Raw genomic sequence first — 22,936 nt, 5'->3', positions numbered from 1 at the left:
GCTCTTTAGGAAGAGATCTTCCAGAAGAGCTTGTTTTGCAAGATCTCTGTGATGCAGACGTAGCCTCGGTGAAGCAGACACAAATCAAATAGGCTGTGGAGACTGAATTCCAATTTTGGCCTTAGAAGTGGTTGATTCAGGTCAGGGTTGAGGAAGCATTGAAAAGGTTGTTCTGCTGAGCACTAGCTGTGTTGCACCAGCTCTCTAGATAATGTAAAAGTTAATTTCCTGGGACCATCATTCTAGCATTTTCCTCAAGCTGCAGACTTACATGAAGAACTGGGAGGTGTCACTTAGATTTAGAAATACAGTTGGACTTATTCTCAATGGGCTTTTCATGATGTTATATAGTATTTGAAGGCATGTATTGTGACTAGCTGTTAAGGTGATAGATAAACTAGAAATGCCAGGACTAAGTTAGACAAATAGAAGTAATTTTCAGAGTCCAAAGTGTCCTCCTTTGATACCTGCTTGTTTCTTTGCCTTTGAGAAGCAAGCGCAGGATGTGAAATTACCTTTCCTTGTGCAGATAGCAATAGTGGGGCTCAAAGGAGTGAAGAATATTTGTGCAGCTGAGCTCAATTATCTTGTTTTTGTTTCCTCCTGGCAGTGAAGAAAACCTGTGCAGAATCAGACTTCACCTGTAACAATGGCCACTGCATCCCAGCCAGGTGGAAATGTGATGGTGAAGAGGAATGCCCTGATGGGTCTGATGAGTCAGAAGCGACATGCAGTGAGTACTGTAGATAAGTAAAGTGACTTGTGAAATCAGAAATGGTGCAGAATGGCAAGGAAGCCAGAATTGCCCGTCCTCCTGAAATTTGCAAGATGATCCCAGTTTTTAGAGTTCAGTTGTAGATTAAATTAGAGATGGCAGAGTTCTTTCAGATCACTCAGTCCTAAGGCTCCCACCAGTGTTCTCTCTAAGCTGGGGTGGGCAATAATTTTTGATGGGGGGGCCACTCCACGATGTTGGTAAGTAGTCAAGGGCTGCACTTTTTGGTAGAGTGGGTATGGAATCTGGGGAAGACGTTGGATGCAGAAGGTAGGTCGGGGCAAGGGAATGGTTGTGCAGGAGCCAGTGGGTGGTCTGAGATGGAGTTGGATGAGGAGGGGATTGTGATCTAGGGCAGGGTATTGGGCACACCAGGTATGGTATGCAGGAGAGGATTCTGGCCTGGGGGAGGGATGTAGGAGAGGGTGTCAGGTCTGGGAGGGAGTTGGGGTGTGGTGCCAGAAGCAGACTTTGGCCGGAGGGACTTACCTAAGCAGCTCCTGGCCAGCAGCAATCACAGGCAGGCTTTCACACTGCCAGCAGCCCCAGCCCACAGGCTGTTCCATGTGGCCATCTGCACTGGGGGAAGGGGAGACTTCCTGCTCCAGCCTCCAGCAAAACCTCTCAGCTCCTATTTGCCAGAAACCAGCCAATGGGAGCTGAGAAATTGTCCTGCACTGTCCCGATGCTCAGCAAAATCTCTCAGTTCCCATCAGTTAGTTTTGTGCATCTGGCCAATAGGAGCCGAGAGATTTTGCTGGGGATGGTGCAGTGCAGCCCAATTTCTCAGCTCCATTGTCTGGTTTCCGGCCAATAGGAGCTGAGAGAATTTCCTGAGAGGGTGGAGGCTGCATTTGAAGCTCTGCCCTCTCTGCAGCCCTAGGGGCCAGTTGTGGGCTGGATTAAAAGACTGTAGGGGAAGAAAACATCTGGCCACTGGGGTCTGTTTAGTCCACGTCTGCCCTGTATTGTACACCTGAATGGCCACACAAGACACAATTGACTGCTGTGCACTTGATTAGTAGAGCTGCACACATAGGGCAAACTGCGTTCAGGTGCCATTCCCTCCACTGATCTCTCTGCTGCGCTGCTCCTGCCATCTGCCTTGGAACCCCTGGACAGCTGCTCCTGGGACCTGCCTCCTTGCTGTGCAAAGCAGGAGGGGTGAGCTGAGTGCTGATGTCAGGGTGTTTCACCCCCATCCCCCATGTACCTCATCTCTGAAGAGCAGGGAGGAGGGACAGGGCTTGGGGGTTAGATGGACCTTCTGATGGTTGCTGTGGTCTGAATAAGCCAGCAAACTTGGGAGTGCCTCCGTGCTAGAAGAGACACAGCCTGGTTTCTCACACACCTCCCCAGCAGCCAGCACACACACACCCAGTTGCTCACACACATACATAAACACTGTCATCCTGTGTGACTCTGTCACACCCCCCCATGCACTCTCAAACACACACCCGTGCACTCTCAAACACACATTCTCATACACGTGCACTTTCTCTCTCTCTCTCTCACCCATGCACCGTCTCTCACACATGCATACACTTGCTGTCTCTCTTCCGCCTCACCCTGTCCACTGTGGGGACAGTGCTTGGGAGCTAGACGTGGCTGCTGCTATCTAAGAGCACTTTCAGTGAGTGGTACTGTCCTTAAAAAGGTAGTGCGCAGTGTCTGCACGAGGCAAAGCAAGCTGACTGCAGGTATGCAATTCTAGCTATGGCAATTGCGTAGCTAAAATCGACGTATGTGCACTCTGTTTACTTGGCCGTCCCTAGTGAAAACGTTTGATGGGAGAGTTTTTCGCGTCAACCTCCTTTACTCCCTGTGTCTCGTGAGGCGTGCAAAGGTTGACTGTGACACCTGAGGGGTCAATTTTCCATGTCCCTGCCAGACGTGCAAAATCAAACCCTGGAAGATCGACTCTAACTGGAACAGTCTTCCAGGCTGCTGTACATTTAGCCTAATATATTTCTCCAGGAGCCAATGCTCACTCACATGCTCTGTCTCTCTCTCACACACACACACACACACACACACACTTGCACTTTGCACTCCCCGTCCAGCACATACTTGTGGTGGTGTTACTTCTCAGGACTGCCTGCAATGTACCGAGGGTAATTTTATTCTTTCAAAGTGCTGCTATTGTAGGGTTGTTTTTTTTTCACTAGTTCATTCATTTCATAATTTTTATTTTTTTCTCTTGCTTAAATTTAATTCTTAGAGTGGTGAGTCCTAAAATGCTGAACTTGTCCTGGCTGCAGAAATTATCCCCAGAGTAACTTTTAAAAATGTATATTATAGCTAGGTTTTATGTTTCTTCTGGTGGCGCTTGTCTGCATATTGCCTCACTATTGGTGCATCTAAAATCATTCTGCGCATGGATGGCAAAAACGAGGGAACGTCAGTTCTTTACCTTTCAAGTAACTGTAGCAGTTTACCAGACTAAGATGTAGGCTGCGCCACTTGGGCTTGGTTTACACTAGGGAATTAAGATGATTGCAGATAACACAATTCTACCTATGGCAATTGCATAGCTAGAATCAACTTATCTGCAGTTGACTTACCTGGCTGTCCACACAGAAGGATGTCGATGGGATAGTTTCTTGCACTGACCTCCCTTAATCCTCACGATATTGAGGAGTACATCAATCGACTGCTGACACGAGAAAGTTTGATTACACGCATCTCTAATTGGACATGCGAAATCAAGCTCTGGAAGATCAACTCTGACCAGGTGGATCTGCTCGGTAGTGTAGACCCACCCCAGTGACTGTCTCAGTAGTATAGCAGGGGTTTAAGGCACTATTGTTCATGAAGCAGGATAGGTTATGGCTAGCAATGGTGCACTAGAGATTGGCACTGAATCTTATGAAAGAAAAGCAATCTAGAATATCACGTGTAAGAGCTTGGAATATTTGTGCTGACATAGATGCCAGGAGCCCCTGCTCTAATCCCCTTCCCAAAGGGAGTAGCATTATTCTCTGTCGGATTTAATGTCCGGTGATTTTGCATTGTTGTGTCATTTGGAATCTGAACAAAGCCAATTGTAATCAATGGGCTTTGAGTCCAGCCATTTGAGAAATTCAGATTTACTCTGCATGGGCTGGTGACATTCTGAAATGAATCATCATGCTGCAGTGTGTGTCTCTTGCATTGCAATGCCACAACTCTATAATGGTACCATGTGATGGCATTGTGTCAGTGATACTTGTCTTCGGGTATGAATAAAGAAACATGAGCACTGTAACAAAAGAAGGATTAGCTGTGGAGGGAAAAACTGAAGCAGAAAGTCAGTATGGCAAATGCTTTTTTCAGGCTATTGTCTTTCATAAGCACGCTAGTTTAGCACTCTTTAGAGAAGGTTCATCTACTTTCCATTGGTCTGATACACTGAAGAGATATTAAATATTGACTAATGCCAAGTAGAAGAGGCACTTAACCAGGAAAAGTGGAATTGAAACGTGTTTGTGTGTTTGTGTTGTGCTTGGAAGGACCAGAGTAAACTAATATAAACTGCACATTGAATTTCAAATCATGTACTGCACAAATGTATTCCCACAGGTCAATAACAGTGACAGGCAAAATATTTTATCTGACTTCACCAGCATGCAGCAAAAGAAGAGTATGCAATCAACCTTTTTTTTTTTTTTTTTGTTCTATTTCTAAGCCTGATAGCCAGTTCCACAGTGCACCTAATTAAGAAAGATAAATGTGCTTCTCTCTTGCAGGAAATGAGTGTATTTTTTTTCCAGCCATAGACCGAATACTGAAATAATTACCTTAACAATGGTATTAACATATTTATATACTGTATGTGTTTTACTGTCTGTACCTCCAGCCCACTTCTTATTCAAAAAGCTCTCCTATTAATGCTGCATCCGCTATCTGATTGCTACTGAATGTGGGCTGAATAACTAAACATTTCCGTTCCCAGTTGTCTCTGTAAATGTCCTGGCAGAGGCAGCAGAATGGGCTAAGTGTAGATCACACAGCTCAGCATAAGGTCTGCAAGTGCTTCTTGATTTCCATGTCCCTTTCTAGCGCACATGCGTGTACTGCCTCTAAGAAGATCAGCCTTCAAGCTGTGTGGAAGGCGTGAATTGTGCAGTTACCTGAGCACCAGCCTCATTAGCCATTTTCTGAATGTGACTATGCTGTCTCAAAAGGTGAGCTTTTGCCTGAAACCTAACAAGAAGCTGAAGTCTGCATTAATTTCAGGTCAGGTGATGCATGGGAGAACTGTGCCACTGAAATATCTTTCCCTTGTAGTAATGGGAGCAGGAAGGAGCATGGCCTGTGTCATCTTAGGGAAACAGAAAAATCCTTTGGGAATAAAAATATTGCTGTTAGGTGATGAATGTGAGCATAAGATCAGAAGCTCCTTGAAGAGAGTGAGGTCGCTAGTGTGGCTGTGGTTTTCTCTTTGTGTTTTTAAGTAAGACAGCTTTCAAACAGCATGGCAGAGTGGGCTGGTGGGAAGCTGCTCTTCTTTGATTAGTTGAGTTGAAGTCATAATCCCATCAGAATTGAACTGCTGAGAATTTTCTCCAGGAAATGCTCCTGCCCTATAGAAACAATAACCCCTGAAGCTTAGACCTGTACCGTACAATGTATACGTGTCTACGTAGGATCTCATGGTGGTCACTCTGTTGCACAGCTTGGCCACTTGGTACTTCATAGGGACAGTAGATCCACCTGTGTCACAGACACAGGCTCTGACTCCTTGAGTTAAAGGAGAATCAACATTTTCTGTTAGCAGAACTGGGTCTCTAACACATGGCTGAAGCACTACTGATTCTATCCTGTAGTGGACAATGCCATCCTAGTACAGTGGCTATGAATAGCTTGTGCTGTCATTAAAACTGATGTCCAATTTCCATTCTCTTCCACTTTTCAGATGACGATAACTTTCTCAAACAAACCTCATTACTTGTGAAATTTTCCATCCTTCATCTCATATGGAAGTTGTTTGGTTCTTATAAGTTTCAGCCAGATTGATTCAGTTTTGTGCAGTGAGTTCTGTGCCTCCCATGTCAAAGTTCACAGGGGATCCAATGTGATCATTTGTCCACCCTGTTTCCAACTAGTCTTAATATAGTATGAAAATCTGTCCCCTCCCATGGTTCAGCCCTTACAAAAACTTGACCCTAGAATTGTGAAATTTGGCTTGTTTCGTAGGATCATTGAAATTGAATGCTCATACCAAGTCTGAACAAAATCAAGCAAGTATTTTCAAGTTCTGAGAATTGAAAGTTACCAGTTTTACATGGACATATGTAAAAATTTTCCCTCTGGTCTTTTTATACCTCACTTTTAACAAACTTCCAGTGGAGATCAGTGTGCTCAGCAATTCACAGGACCAAACCCAGAATTTGTCAGTGTGAGTTGGTTTTGTGGTAAACTCAGCAAAGTGAAGGAAGCTGTTTTAAGGTTTCTGTAGGTCTTCCTGCCGCCATCACTTGGGACAGAAGTGTGGTTATAAATCTTGTGGGCTATCAAAGGAAGAACTATCAGCTGTGGGGGGGGTTTTTCTTAATGTTCTACCCCTAACTTAAACACTACACCCCAGTGTATGTGAACACAGTCAGAGACCAGTTTCATAGCTGAAATAATGCGCAGACCAGGGGGATCCAGTACATATAGTATATTCAGATTTCCAGAAAGCCTTTGACAACGTCCCTCACTAAAGGCTCTTGTGTAAATTAGGTTGCCATGGGATAAGAGGGAAGATCCTTTCATCAATTGAGAACTGGTTAAAAGATGGGAAACAAAGGGTAGGAATAAATGGTAAATTTTCTGAATGGAGAAGTTTAACAAGGGTCAGTCATAGGACCAATCCTATTCAATTTATACATAAATGATCTAGAGAAAGGGGTAAGTAGTGAGGTGGTAAAGTTTGCGGACGATACTAAATTGTTCAAAATAGTCAAGACGAAAGCAGACTATGAAGAACTTCAAAAAGATCTCACCAAACTGAGTGACTGGGCAACAAAATGGCAAATGAAATTTAATGTGGATAAGTGTAAAGTAATGCACACTGGAAAAAATAATCCCAAGTATACTGTCAATATGATGGGGGCTAATGTAGCTACAACTAATCAGGAAAGAGATCTTGGGGTTATCGTGGATAGGTCTCTGAAAACATCCACACAGAGTGCAGTGGCAATCAAAAAAGCAAATAGGATATTAGGAATTATTTAAAAAGGGATAGAAAATAAGAAAAAGAATATCTTACTCCACCTTTATAAAACTATGGTATGCCCACATCTGGAACGCTGTGTACAGATGTGGTCTCCTCACCTCAAAAAAGATACTTTGGCATTAGAAAAGGTTCAGAAAAGGGCAACTAAAATGATTAGGGGTTTGGAATGGGTCCCATATCAGGAGAGGCTAAAGAGAATGAGAGTTTTCAGCTTAGAAAAGAGGAGACTAAGGGGGGATATGATAGGTGTATGTAAAATCATGAGTGTTGTGGAGAACATGAATAAAGAAAGGCTATTTACTTGTTCCTATATATAAGAACTAGAGGACACCAAATGAAATTAATGGGTAGCAGGTTTAAAACTAATAAAAGAAAGTTCTGTTTCACACAGCACACAGCCTGTGGACTCCTTGCCAGAGGAGGCTGTGAAGGCTAGGACCGTAACAGAGTTTAAAGAAGAGCTGGATACATTTGTGGATGTTAGGTCCATAAAAGGCTATTAGCCGGGGGTAGGAATGGCGTCCCTGGCCTCTGTTTGCCAAAGGCTGGAGGTGGATGGCAGGGGACTAGTCGCTTGATCGTTGTCTGTGGTCCACCCCCTCTGGGATACCTGGCACTGGCCACTATCAGCAGACGGGATACTGAGCAAGATGGACCTTTGCTTTGACCCAGTAATGGCCATTCTTAAGTTCTTATTAATATCCCTGAGAAGTAAAATACCGATTCTAACAGACTGGAGAGTCTTATACTGATCTGATCCCTCTCATCTTCCCTGCTCTCTTCCTCTTTTTTCTCATAACATTGCTGAGTTTGTGCCTGTGTCTGGAAAACCCCCAAAGGCTCCTTCTAACTACTTAGTTTTCCTTTTCGAGAATGCCCCATTTCTTAGTACAAGAGAGGGGCCCAAGCAGGCTGCATTCCCTCAGAACAGAGCAGTTTGGGGAACTGAGATTTCTCACTTCAGGCAGATTCAAATGGCTCTTTGAAATCAGTCGCTTTGAGGCAGATGAGATCTCTGCCAGATCCCTGTTTCATTCCTAAAACAACATATCACCTAGATTAACACTGACCCAGAGCTATTGCAGCCAGTGAGGGCAAAGTAATGACTGGCTTAATATTACACTAGAGGCCTGGTTGCATCTTTACTTGCAAGAGGAAGTTGGGCTGAAAAAAAGTTCTTGACAGAAACTTGCACTAATGCACATCGAAAGTGTGTGGGTCAGGCCCTATACCAGGCAGGGGGGCTGGGCTGGGCTGGGCCCTGCACTGGCTATGGGAGGGGCTGGCATGGTGCTTGGGGAAAGGGGCTGTGTCAGGGCTGAGTCAGGTCCTGCGTTGGCCAGGGCTGGCACAGTGGGGTAGGGCGAGGGGTGTGTGGAACAGGGTCGAACCTTGCCCAGACAGACACAGTAAAAACAATATATATGATTCTGGAAACACTTGCAACTTAGAACTGATCCTCTTCTCTTTCTCAGCATCACCATCTAAGTAGTTGTTAAATGGCTTTAACACGCTGGACACCAGTGGAGCTTTCTGATTGGTCGTTAGTGATGTCGTACCTGTGCCTGTGATGCTCAGTAAAATGTAAAGGCTTATTTTCCTGTCTAAAATCCCCTTTTCCAAAAATAGTGAAACCTTCCCTGCTGGGCTTTGCTCCAGGCTTATTACACATCTCCAGGAGCCATGTCCCCCTGCAATGTGGTGACATCATCATTGCCAAAGATCATGGTATTTTTGGATCTAGGTAATCATTAAGTCCCTACCAAATTTGTGACCATGAAAAACGGGTCACAAACTGAAATCTTGTCTTTTGGGTGCTTTTACCTTATCCTGTCCAGATTTCCTAGGGGAGACCAGTGTTTCTCAAATCAGGGGTCCTGACCCAAAAGGGAGTTGTGGGGGAGTCACAAGATACTGCGCCCCTGATTTCTGCATTGTCTTCAGATTTGGGTGGTTGGAGAGTGGCTTCTGTTGGATGGATGCCCAGCCTGGAATGCAATGCCCTGCCAGCAGCATTGCAGAAGTAGGGGTGGCAATCTGTGTTCCTGCTAATCTTCCCCCTCTGTTGGTGCATCTACACTTGCATTCCTCTTCGAAAGATGTATGCAAATGAGGTAAATCGAAAATGCAAATAAAAATTGCATATTTGGCACCTCATTTGCCTATTCTAATTTTGAAAGAGTTTCTTTCAAAAGAAGAAAGCCTGTGTAGATGCTGTTCTTTCGAAAGTAAACCCATCTTCGAACGAATTCTTCTTCCCTTTATTTAATGGGAAGGAAGGATTCTTTCGAAGATGGGGTTTACTTTCGAAAGAGCAGCGCCTACACTGGCTTTCTTCTTTGGAAAGAAGTTCTTTTGAAATTAGAATATGCAAATGAGAGACCAAATATGCAAATTCATGCCTCATTTGCATTTTCGTTTTACTAGATGCACTGTGCGTGTGGATTTTTTTCACACAGGGCTGCAGGCCCAAGTGGGCTGGGGGGTTAGTTGAGAGGGGCCTGGTGTGGGGCAGCAGCAGGGGTCAGCCTCACCCTCACACAGCATGGTAGTGGGGAGGGAAGTGACCCAGCCCACTACTCTCACCTCATCTGAGCAATGCAGGTTTAGGGGAGCAGCATGAGAGGGCTGGGACAAGCCACTTCCTGCTGCTGCAGCTGGGAGATGGTGGCTGAGCAGAGCAGGCGGCTGGGTTGCTCTGCTTCCCACGGCTCCTACCACTGCTGGGAGTGTGGGGAGACCCAGCCCCCACTGCTGACCTTTGCTTGGCCTCCTCCCACCCTTACATAATGCCCTGGGTCACATGTCTCAGGGTTTAGTAGGGGCGGAGCATGGGCAGGAAGAGGTGGAGAAGGGGGAGGACTGGGAAGGAGGGGTTTGCCCTGGGCCCCACACATGGGGTGGGAGGTTTTTGCCCCACACCCTGCGGCCCTCAGGGATGACGCTGAGTGTGAATCTCTAAGGCTACAGCTACACTACCTAGTTATTTCAAAATAACTGAGTTGTTGTCTACACTACATGTGCAATTTTTGAAATACTTTCAAAATCATGGATGCATTAGTATGAGGCTGGTAACCCTCAAAGTGAAAGTTCTAACACGTATTTCAAAATAGGTTCTATTAAGACACGGAATAGTGCTGTTTCCAAATAAACCCTAATGGGCTCCAATGGCACTATTTCGAAGATAAATAAAAGTGATCATAGAAAATAGAATTGGCTTTGGTGGGTGTCCACAAACAGTTTGGGGGGTAATGGGGGTCTGCGCTAGTGAAGAGGTTGGAAACCACTGTCCTATTGCTGTGAGCCCTATGATATGGTTAATGCATTTGTTTAGTCATATTCAGGTTTTCTCAGTCTTCAGGAAACCTTATTTATCTTCACTTTCAACTGACAGCACAGTTTAGGGATCTGTTGTAGGTTGGATCCTGCCCCCTCTGAAGTCAATGGTAAAACTTCCGTTGACTTATAAGAACCAAGTGACCTGCTAAATCAGGAGAGATGTTTACTATGTACTCCCAAAGCTGAATTAGTTTAGCAATTTTTACGATCAGCTAAGAGGGAGGATCAAAAAGTTGTATGCAATGGGGTTCAATATATTTTTTTCAAATTCGTACGAATGGAGTAGTGCTAATTTTTCAAATACACTTTACAGATGAGAAGTCACAGAGAGATGGCTGAGACTGGCCAGAAATAAATAGTAGCTGATAGCCCAAACTGAACTGCTGCTGCCCCTGGAAGGGGAGTCTTGACACCCACACAATGAATTGTATCCGTGTTGCTAGGAGAGGACGTAATCAGCTAATTGTGGACATCTGCTTTGGGATGTTCACTGCCAGGATTGCTTTTCTTGCAATTGGGATCAGATTGAGCTTTTGTGAGGTTGGGTGGTGGCGCTTATTTTAGCATTCAGCCTCTCACTTCATTGAAAATCAGCGCCTTGTAAAGATGCCAATCCCCAAACGTAAATAAACGACACGCTTAGTTTTGAGTGTTATGTTCAGATAAATAGTATAGTACAAGCAACAGAAAGTTAGCTTTGGGGAATTCAGTATTCTTCCCCTGTCTTAGAGCTGCACTGGGTCTTCCTGATTACAACCAGGGAATTCTCTGAATCCACATTCACTGCTAACGGTCAGTGAGCCGAGGATACTCTGCAATAATCATGGATTTAATTTTTATGGTACCAGTTTGCTGTACAGTTCTAGGTGCCGTGCTTCACCAAGAACATCGTTAAAAATATGACAGGTAGGAGTAGAGGGAAGCCTGTTAGGGCTTAGTTAATCCACCTCCTACCATCCAAGCTCAGCAACAGCAATTTTGAGATGCAAGGTGAACTGTCTGCATCAGAACAAAAAGCAGTCAAGTAGCACTTTAAAGACTAGCTAAATAGTTTATTAGGTGAGCTTTCGTGGGACAGACCCACTTCTTCAGACCATAGCCAGACCAGAACAGACTCAATATTTAAGACACAGAGAACCAAAAACAGTAAGCAAGGAGGACAAATCAGAAAAAGATAATCAAGGTGAGCAAATCAGGGAGTGGAGGGGTGGGGCAGAAGATCAAGATCTAGAGCCTCTGTACAGAAGAATTCCACAGAGACTTTAACAATCTACACCCCACCATCAACTTATGCCTCGATTACAACATGCAAGAGATACATTTCCTGGACACTACCGTACTAATCAAGGATGGCCTGATCAGTACCACACTGTACCGAAAACCTACTGACTGCTATGCTTACCGACACCCTTCTAGCTTCCATCCTGCAGTCAAGCTCTTAGGTACAATCGCATTTGCTCTGATCCAACTGACAGAGACCAAAAACTACAAGAACTTTACCAAATATTCATAAACCTGAATTACCCACCAGGAGAAGTAAAAAAACAAATCGACAGGGCCAGACGCATACCCAGAAACCAGCTGCTCCAAGATCAGCCCAAAAAAGCCATGAACAGAACACCACTGGTCATCACTTACAGCCCCCAACTCAGACCACTGCAACGGATTATTAAAGACCTACAACCTATTCTTAATCAGGACGCTACACTCCAGAAGGCCCTGGGTGACATGCCTGTTCTCTCCTACAGACCACCTCCCAACCTCCTGAGGATGCTTACTAACAGCCACAGTCTATACCCCAGGAACACCAGTCCTGGAACCTTTCCCTACAACAAAGCCCGCTGCCAGCTTTGTCCACATATCTCCTCTGGAAATACCATCACTGGACCTAACCAGGTTACTCACAGAATCATGGGCACTTTCTCATGCTCCTCTACTAACATCATATATGCCATCATGTGTCAACAATGCCCAGATGCTTTGTATATTGGACAGACTTTTAACTCCCTTAGACAAAGGGTCAAGGAGCACAAAACAGACATTAAAACACTCCAGATCCACAAACCAGTTAGTCAACATTTTGGGCCATTCTGTCAACGACCTCAAGGTATGTGCGTTACTGAAAAGAGATTATCGCTCCTTTGTAGAAAGGGAAACGGACGAATTGACATTTATATTCAAATTTGGAACATTAACACATGGTTTAAATCGGGATGGGAACTTTCTGAGTCACTATAGGGGCTCGTCTGCATACTTAACTCAATCTAATTCTTGATCTTCTGCCCCACCCCTCCACTCTCTGATTTGCTCACCTTGATTATCTTTTTCTGATTTGTCCTCCTTGCTTACTGTTTTTGGTTCTCTGTGTCTTAAATATTGAGTCTGTTCTGGTCTGGCTATGGTCTGAAGAAGTGGGTCTGTCCCACGAAAGCTCACCTAATAAACTATTTAGCTAGTCTTTAAAGTGCTACTTGACTGCTTTTTGTTTTGATAGTGTATAGACTAGCACGGCTTACTCTCTGTTACTGTCTGCATCAGAGTTATAGCAAGTGCTTGAGAAATAACTGCTCATAGAAGCACTGTTCAGAGCTTAATACGGTCAGAGATGAGTACCACAGCCAGGTGGAACTGCCCTAAGAACTTCAGCAAGTAGTGGGTATATTTTCTAACCGCAGCACTTAGTCTGATCACCAAAGTGCTTCATGGAACTTCTAATAATCAGAGGTCAGAGAGCTCCATTTTATTTGTCCAAATGATGGCATCTTTAACAGCACTTTGCCCTCTAACACCACACCAGGACACAGTGCCTTCTTCACCAAGACCATGTTGGCGTTCCTGGTTCACAATATTTCAGTGGTCACCTAGTACCAAATTCTTCAGCATCGCAGGTTTTTCTTGGCCCTTTTCTATGAAACTCTTTCAAGCTGGTGAAATTTGCTGTGGTCACTGGCCATGTTGCAATGGCTGGAGGCAATAGCGGGAACATGTAATGGGGCAAAACAATAGTGTGTGCCGTTACTGCCTGCAACAGATTAGGGCACAGGCTTTTGGCCCCTTTGGAACCCACAAACCAGCCAGAGACCTTTCTCCTTGTGCAATCACCCATGCCCTTAATTGTCTGTCTGTTCTGACCACCTTCTATATACAGTTTCAGTCCTGTCAGTTCAGGGGCTACTAGCTCCTGCAGTTAGCTGGGGAGTGCAGCCTTCCGCTTCCTGGCTCGTCCCCTTCCTCCTTCCTTTTCCCCTCCTGTCAGGCTTATACAGCCCTCTGGCAAAGGAGTCCTGTAGCTCTTTTCCATTTACCCCTCCAGTTTGGACTTGCATAAGAACAGCCATACAGGGTCAGACCACAGCCCCATCAAGCCCAGTGTCCTGTCTTCTGACAGTGGCCAATGCCAGGTGCCCCACAGGGAATAAACAGAACAGGTAATCATCAAGTGATTGATTCCCTGTTGCCCATTGCCAGCCTCTTGCAAACAGAGGCTAGGGACACCGTCCATGCCCCTCCTGGCTCATAGCCATTGATGGACCTATCCCCCATGAATTTACCTAGTTCTTTTTTAAACTCTACTATAGTCTTGGTCTTCACAACATTCTCCATCAAGGAGTTCCACAGGTTAACTGTGCACTGTGTGAAAAAATATTTCCTATTGTTTGTTTTAAACTTGCTGCCTATTAATTTCATTTGGTGACCCCTAGTTCTTGTGTTGTGAGAAGAAGTAAATAACAATCCCTTATTTATTTTCTCCACACCAGTCATGATTTTATAGACCTCTATCATATCCCCCCTTAATTGTACTTTTTCCGAGCTAAAAAGTCCCAGTCTTATTAATCTCTCCTCATATGGCAGACGTTCCATACCCTTAATCATTTTTGCTGCCCTTTTCTGAATCTTTTCCAATTCCAAAATATATTTTTTGAGATGGGGCGACCACATCTGCACACAGTATTCCAGATGTGGACATACCATGGATTTATATAAAAGTAATATGACATTTTCTGTCTTATTATCTATTCCTTGTGCTAGTTTCCCCGTCTGCTGCAGCTGGCAGGGCAGAGCTCTGGCTCCCCCTACTTAGCCAGCTGTCTGTCACACTTCCCTCTCTAAAATGAACTTGTTTTCCCATTGTTAAGGAATTTTGGAAAGTATTACATTAGGGTTATCATATAAAAAAGAGGACATCCCCGAGGGGGAGGGTATCTGTATCAGTATCTACCAATTCACGTTGGATTCATGTGTTATGTTATAGTACAGTAAACTCTTTCATAGCCAGCATTCCATTATCTGGAACTCTCAAATAACTGGTGTTTTAACCATAAGTAAATTTCAGTTATGTTTTCCACAAGTACAGTATAGTGAAAATAAATGCAAATAAACACAGCAAATATAGGATAAGTTTTTACAGACATGTTGTCCAATATGCTCCCCAGTTGCCACATGTGGCAAACAGGGCTGCGGATTGTGGCAAACTTGGGGTGCCTCTCTGGCTACTCCACAAATGTACCCCACCACGTGGAGGCGCTCCTCCAGTCCCGGTGGGGTCCGGCCCAGGGGCAGCTCACATGGTGCAGCTTTAGCCTGGGGACGAGGGGTGCTTGGCAGTGGGGTGGGGGAGTGCCTGGGGGGATGGCAGCAGGGGGGGCAGCGCCTGGGGTGGTGCCTGACCGGGGGGGCGGGGGGACTGTGGCGATCCGTAACATTTGTTTTGGACGCCACTGTTTTGCAGCGTACAGTACTACCATTCTTGGTAGCTAAAGTGCTCTGCATACATGTTTGTTTCTTAATATCTAATCTTGTTCCTCTTCAGTGTTATGCATTGCTTGGTATACCTCTCTATTATCCAGAATATCCAGCTACCTCCAGGTCCCGGGGCTGCCAGATATGAAAGAGTTTACTCTGTATATAGTACATTAATACAGCGTTTCCCAACGTGTGGTCTGCGGCCTAATGCCAGTCCTTGAGGGGGAAAAAAAATGGTACTTAGAAAATATACACATTATCACACACGATCCTGTTAATCTGGTACATTTTGTATTTTCCCACATAATTAAGGTAATAATAAGTTAGGCACTTAAACATTTTATATCAAGATTTATATTATTATTGTGAATAAATAATAAACAATGAAAATGTATTAATTTTTCATTTTTATTTTAAAAAGCATTTATGTTTTTGGGCCACAAAAAAGGGTAATGAAAAAAAACGGGTTCCAACTAAATGAAGTTTGGGAAAGCCTGCATTAATACACTGTGTGTTGGTAGATGCTGATACAGATACAGTCCCTCTCGGGGTGTCAGCTGTTTTGAAAGGTCCAATGTGATAACCCTAATTACATGCTTACCTAGGCTGCATATTGGCTCCATTTGACATGTGTGATGGACTGAGAAAAGGAGGAGCCAATTTCCTTGGAGCTGTGCATGGAGGATGTTGTCTTTTACAAGTGAATGGCCTTGCAGGTCTAGGAAGCCAATGTTAAGCAGCTTATTCTTTGCTATTTTCCATCCAGTTTCCTGAAGCTAAAGAACAGGTTGCAGGGGAGGCTGGGGGGAAGGGGTGTTTCTTATTCAGGTAGCTGAGACTCCTAGCAGAATTACAGCTTTTGTCACCTGTTGTTTCAGCCTAGTAACTGAACTGTCTGCTTTCACACAGCGTTTGAAAAGGGAAACTTTAAATACCTTTGGAAGTATTTTGGTTATTTAATCAGAGAGTGAATGACCACTCCTCCCCCCTTCCCCCCCCCCAAAAAAAAAGCTTTGAAGAAATAAAAATTGCTAACAAAGGATAACACTGACGGGAACATAAACTAAACAGATGGAAAAAGCAAGTGAAAATCTGAGCTAGTGAATGCTAGCCTCAGGACACTGAATGTATATAATGAGATCAAGGACTTCAGGCAACATAAATTTAGCACTGATTTTTTCACTTATTGGACATGTGACACTTTCCCAATGAGTAGCAGAAATTATTATATCGACAAGCATAGGGGGAACTTCGGGGGGATGGAAAGAGGAAAAATCTAATATCATATTATACATAATAGAGCAATGATATAATGAGGACAGGTTTATTGAGCAGCCCTTGTGCAAAATGATCTTTAAGTGGACATATAATTTCCAGACAAACTCTGAATTTGGATCTCAGATGCCAGCACCAGAAAATCAGACAATTTATGCTAACTCTCAATTATTTCTAAATGGCTGCTTGGATAAATGTGTCTACACATGACAGTTTTATTTGTAAAATATTCTGCACTGTGGTCCTGAAGAACTTAGCAGTCTGCTGGCTTCATATAACAAGTGTACTATAATTGTTACTTCATTCCTGTGGAATTCTGTTAAATTGTACCAAGTGAAATACTGTCACTGCTGGCATATCTTTCCTCCCTCCTACTAGGGATGTAAATGTGTTATCGGTTAACTGATAAGTCTGAGCTCCTGGCTGTGGGCCCACTGCATGGTGGGAGTCCCAGCCATGAGGCTGTCAGCCTGCACCCGAATGCACCAGCATGCTGAGATTGCGGACAGCAGCAGAACCCTGGCACTTGGGGCCAGCAGTGGGAATCTCCTCCTAATGTGGGGTGCTGCAGCACACTGCCCCCCCCCCAACACATCTAGTTCCCTGGTTAAACGTTTGACCATGTAACAGATACAGTTTTAATTGGTGGACATGGTTATTGTTTTGACACATTATTTATATCCCTGCTTTCTACACATTCGCTCCTGACTCCTACCTCATTTACCCCAAAATGAATTGTTTTGTGTGCTCTTCCTGTTTGATCCCTGATCTGCTGTGTGACTGATTGGGTTTGGAGGCACTATTGTGGGTTTCTGGAAAGCAAGTTGTTAGAGTTTCTGGCCCTATGAGACTTCAGTCCTGGAGGGCAAGGATGGAACATCTCATTTAAGGGCATCACACAAATAATGGGTCATTGAACTTTGAATGGAAAAAAAAATAGGACAAATCAATCAGAGAAACTCAGATATCAAGTTCTGGGACCTGGGGCAGTGTTGCAGTCAGAGTTTTTTTTTATTGCTCCATATTTTTGTGTCACTACAACAGTGGCAATTAACAGAGTAATCCTGTTAGTATAGACTGTCATGTTTGATGTTGGGTGTTTTTGGATGGGTGGGATGAATTCTTTCAGTTCCTTTCTATTTTATGAGTAGTTATACTGATGGCTGAATATCCCAGAAGAAATTCAAGGAATCACAGTTTAGATGATTGAATATCGCATGCACAGGAGCCTGGTTTTGCATCGGATAAAATAAACTCCTGGTTTTCACTGCACCAAACAGCAGTTTCTTACATAAAATACAGCAGCTGAGATAATAGTTATGTTAACGCTCTTCAGCAGAACAATAGGACTGATGGAGCTATGTTGAAGATCCATGATATCTATAAGACAGACAGGCTAGAGGATATAGAAACAAATTGAATTATGAAAATTTTCAGTTACAAAATGATCATTACTGCTGTGGCAGTGTAAGAGGCAGAGAAAGCACAGCCTGATTTGCAGATATGCAGACTGAAGGTGAAGTGCTAATAATCAGAACAGTCATTTCTAGATTTGTTTGGAGGGTATGTTGTAGCTGTGCTGGTCACAGGATATTAGGGACACTGGGTGAGGCAGTGTCTTTTATTGGACTGACTCGGAAGCTTGTCCCTTTCACAAACACAAGGTGGTCCAAGAAAAGATATGACCTTGTCTCTAATTTCTTGACTAGCCAACTTGATCAAATCAAGTATGGAAGTCACCAAGACAGAATAAAGCTGGAACCCCACAAGGTTTTGCCAAACCATGAGTGGCCAATATTGTCTAGCACATTTTATATATATATATGAAAGTTTGCCCTGTCATAAGTACCCCTAGATTTCTCTCACTTACCCCTCAGGGTACACGTACCACTGTTGAGAAACATGGTCCTGAGATAATCTGACTTCTTGAAACAAGTGCCATTCAACCTTTCCAGGTTACTGTACCCTTTTCAGGAGTCAGATTTGTTTTACATACCACCAAGTTACACATCACTTAAAAAACTACCTACTGACAAAAATATGCAAAAATATCACAGAAGACTACTCCTGAAAATTTGCTGACTTTCTACCATTTTATTACCAAATAAGTGAATTGTAATTACAGTTCAGTTTAAGGCATATGAAGCAGTAGGAACAGGTCATTATCTGAATGAACTTTTAGATTGTACTGACGTTACTAGTATTTTTTATGTAGCCTGTTGTAAAACCAAGCAAATATCTAAATGAGTTGATGTACCACTCCGGAAAGCCTCAGTGTACCGCCAAGGGTATACAGACCCCTGGTTGAGCAACAATGGTCTAGCAGCAGTACCAGCACTTCCACTGCTTACTGGTCTCTTAAAAGACATTTAGGGGTAAGTAAGAGCTAAATAACAGCACAGAACAGTGAGAGCCAGGACTGATGGCTGCAAACAAACTTTATGGGACCACAGGAAACTTGGCCACTCCCATTATAAGGGGACAGCTGGCTAACTAAAATCATTCTGGACTACGGAAGTTGCCAGACCTGTGAGCGCCAGACGGGAGAGGTTCAACTTGTATTTTGTATAAAAGATTTTGTAAAAGATTAACCTTATACTTCCCGATAAGCTTTAATAGCAGCAGAGCTATTCAAGTTCTTTCTTTCTGTCTGCACAAGTAAATGGACATAGAATATTCTGATTTGATCAATTATCTATTCTTTGCTGCTTTTGGATGCCGTCTCTTTTTTGCATTAAGTTCTCCCTGTCATCCTGTTCTTGCTGCCTCATGTTGGCAAGTAATTTTCTTACAGCTTGGTTTAACCTCTCCTCTCTGACACCTTTCTGTATATCAGTGTCCCTTTTTATGGTAGTATAGTGTCATCATTGGATATGAGCCAAAATCTTGATGTAATATCTCAGTTGTGTGCCTGGAAGGTGAAGGTGCTATCAACGAAGATATACCATGGCTTTCTATGTGTTGCGGTATATGGTAGAAATTTACAGCACAGAGTGGTACGTCACACTCCTTTTGAGACGGCAATTAAAAAAGCAAAAACTTGTCCACGTGCTGCTGTAATGGCAAATACCAAGGGACCTATATGACTCGTTACAATAACATACTCAGATGAACTTTTCCTTCAAAAATCATTGCAGTATTTCAAGCAAACATCTGGTGGCTAGCAAGACATTTTAAGAAAGAACATTCCTAGCTGTTGAAAGCCATACTACCCTAAGTTCTAGGTAGTAGTCCAGCTGTTTCATGAGTCCTGCATGATTTTTCTTTTTAATTTTGTTCATGTGGTTTGCAAGGTTTTATTATATTTGCTCATCTGTAGCTTCAGTTTCCTATTAATGAGAAGTACGTTTCAGCCTTTTATGTTTTTTACAGATGGTTTTCTTTATACTGATGTTTGACTCTTTTATCCTGTATAGTTTTGTCCCCCTGGCAGTTCGTAGTTTTTGTTCCTGTTTTGATTAGAATTGTAATAATCTGAGAGAATGAGAAAAAGAAAATGAGTCTAGACAAAAAAGAAAATGAAAGAGCAGCTGCTAATACAAAGACTGAGACAAGCCAGAGCATACACACTAGACTCTCAGTCACTCTTGGGAGACTTACGGAGAGAACAATATTTTCATTCATGTAACCAGTGGGTTTTAGATGGGTAACAATATCCATTATTGAAGTGTTCCTTCTTTCTAACATATAGGATAAAGAATTGTTTCTTGGTACAACAAAGAAAGAAAAGAGTTTAACCATCCAGCATGCCAATCACATCCACATTTATAACAATCTCATTTATACACTCTGATGTCATTTACATCAGGGGATGGTTAGAGCAATGGCATTGAAATCATGGGGCCAGATTTTCCCCTGCATTGCTTGTAGGGGTGGGGGGAGCTTCTGGGTGCATAAAGTTACTGTTTTGGCTCTGATGCAACCTAGTCTTCTGGCTGCTGGCATAGCAGAGGTGACTGAAAGAAAGAGGACATGGTTCGATTTTTTTTTTTTTCAGCACGCTGCTGAGCCCAGACCTGCATATTGGTTCCTTTTGAGCCATTGACATCCAGCACAATACACGTGTTCCACATTTATATTAATGGCAGTATCTAAACGTCCCAGTTAGGATGTATGCCCCTTTGTGTGCCCTGCTCTATGACACAGTTTAGAGCAACCCTCAGGCTTCTGTAATTTATACCTAGGATTTGCATTGGCGTACAACTATCCCAAGCTACCTTTGAAAACCTACCCTTAAGCTGCAATGCATGCTTCTCAGCATAGCTGAGGACCTGGACTGTTGGGTTCAGAGAAGTCACACTACATCTGCATAATTAAAACCAGAATCTGGCCTGGAACCTCTTTCTCTCTCTATATACCATCATACTCTATTCGTAGCCTGACACTGTTGGAAGCTCAAACTATTTCTTCCTTTCTCCATACCTGTAGGTCCACTATCTGTGAACTTAATGACGTGATTGTATTCAGACTTTGAATAGCAAGCCTTGGAAAGTAACTGCATATATTGATGGCCTTCTCACTACATGCGACAAGTGATGGTTCAGCTTTCAAGCATTTGATTGGTGTCACTGTGGAAACTGAAGACTAATCAACGAGGCTACCACAGCTGAAAATTATTTGTGGCTGTGGCAAATGAAGAGTGTGAGCAATTGATGGCGGTTTTTGTGATCCTCTAGACTTACTGTTCTGCAGTGAGCTTTTATGCAGCTCTGAGAGGAAAAAGAAAGAAAGGACAAGTAACAAGAGACTCCTTATTTTTTTGGCTGATGGTGAAATTAATTTATGAGGAAAAAGAGCATGATCTTTGAATAAAGGTTATTTGAACCCCTAGATGTTTCCAAGGTGAACAAATAGGTCATGCAAAAGAAAACCCAGTAATAATAGGTAATTTGTCTCTTCCTAGACTCCACAATGCATTCATTTATAAGAATACAATGGAAAATTACAATAGTACAGTCTAAAAATTCGTTGCACAATTAGAGTCCCATTTTATTTCCATAATTATAGTCTGTTTATCTGATGAAAAATTGTTAGTGATCCATTATATTTCACATCAGTCGGTCACGCAGGCGAACTACTGAAGAGCTTAAAGGAACATCACCTACAATGTTCCCTCTAATTTTTCCATCCTTGTGCGGAATACATTTTGCTATGTGCACCAAGGCATGTCTGAATGTGCATCACCAGTAGGAACACAAAACTGAACTCTGAGCTCTCTGCTAATGAGCTGGGCAGAATTGGAATCTCTCCTGAGTGGCTGCACAAGCACACATCTTACAGGGAACACTGATCGCCAGCCTTAAAAATCACATTTTAAAAATACTTTTTCCATTTAGTTTGCCTACCATTTACCCTTCTAATTTGCACTTCCATCAGAAAACCACAGAGCCCTTTGCAAGCCCTCATTAACCACTGTGCTCTATCTGAAATGTGCTGGGCCAGTTTCATGGTAAAACTCTTTGGCCAGAAATAGAAAGAATGTGCTCGCAACAAAATGGAATGTTGTGGCGTTGACTTCCATTTGTGGAGGGACAGACAAGGACAGGCAGGACAAAGATGAGTGTATCTGAGCATTGACAAGCGTGCTGTTTACTAAATTAGTAAAATTAGGTCACTGTAACGGAGTCAAAAACCTTCGGGTCGAGTCCTGCATCTGCTCCTACATGGTCAGATACCCACATCTGCATGGAGCCCAATTCAAGCCAGTGGCGTTCTGCACAGGGTTACACAGAATCTGCTTTTGTAATCCACATGCTTAGGTGTGGTTCACTGTTCCATTAAGTGGCACCTGGACCACTTCCAGAGAAAGTATGAGTCTTTTCTGCAGTCTTGTCGGAGAGACAGCTGGCTTTTAGCTCACACTGTAAAGGATCCTGCACTAAGCTACAGAGGTCCCATGTTCAAGTCCACCTGTGGGTGGTTGCGCTTTACGGCACAGGGTTTACTACCTGAGTAAAGTTATATGTGTTCATTTGCAGGACTGGGCTCTAAATTAAGATGTGATGCAGAAAGCAAGGACAATAAATAAGCAAAATGGGGGAAAGTAGGATAAGACAAAGGTTACAGTAAACAGACCACAAGGTTCCTCATCTAAGCCTAGGGAAACTATATTGTTTTGTTAATTTTTACTGTATTACGATGATTCTTCTGAGTGGTTTGACAAAAGGGTATATTGGGTTGGTTTGAAAGCAGTGAAGATAGTTTAGTGCAAAGGTTTAGGGAGACTGCTCTAGACATACGGACAGCATGAGAAAAAGCAGGGGCAGTGGGTGACATGAAGAAAGAAATGGAAGAGATGTTGGCCTGCCATCAGTGGAGAAGGTCACCATTGAAAACAGAGGTATTCGGAGGTGCCAAGGTCACATAGGAGGCCCGTGGTGTGCTCAGGACTGGAAATCATGGGACCTGAGCCAACTTCTGAGCTCTGCCAGTGCCACTGATGTACTGGGTGACTATAATTGTGGACAAGCTGACTAGTTTCCTGATGTTTCAGTTCAGCAATCTGTAAAATGAGGACAGCAATACTTCTGCGGAGACTGCCAAGAGACGCTCCAGTTTGCGTTGTTCGTGGTGCAGAGATCTACTAAGATCTGGGCCGAGGA

At 43.4% G+C, this 22,936-nt stretch overlaps 1 protein-coding gene across 1 annotated transcript in view; it reads left to right on the top strand.

The window, feature by feature from the left end:
• Positions 1-22,936, top strand: part of LRP8 (LDL receptor related protein 8) — a 248,709-nt gene that overhangs the window by 127,994 nt on the left and 97,779 nt on the right. The window contains 1 exon segment of the mRNA XM_075003534.1: positions 611-733. Within this exon segment, the coding sequence (XP_074859635.1) occupies positions 611-733 (123 nt within the window).

Source organism: Carettochelys insculpta, chromosome 9 (genome assembly GCF_033958435.1).
Source record: "Carettochelys insculpta isolate YL-2023 chromosome 9, ASM3395843v1, whole genome shotgun sequence".
NCBI lineage: Eukaryota > Metazoa > Chordata > Testudines > Carettochelyidae > Carettochelys > Carettochelys insculpta.
Note: the sequence above shows the minus strand (reverse complement) of the source record. Positions and strands in the feature narration are given on the sequence as shown.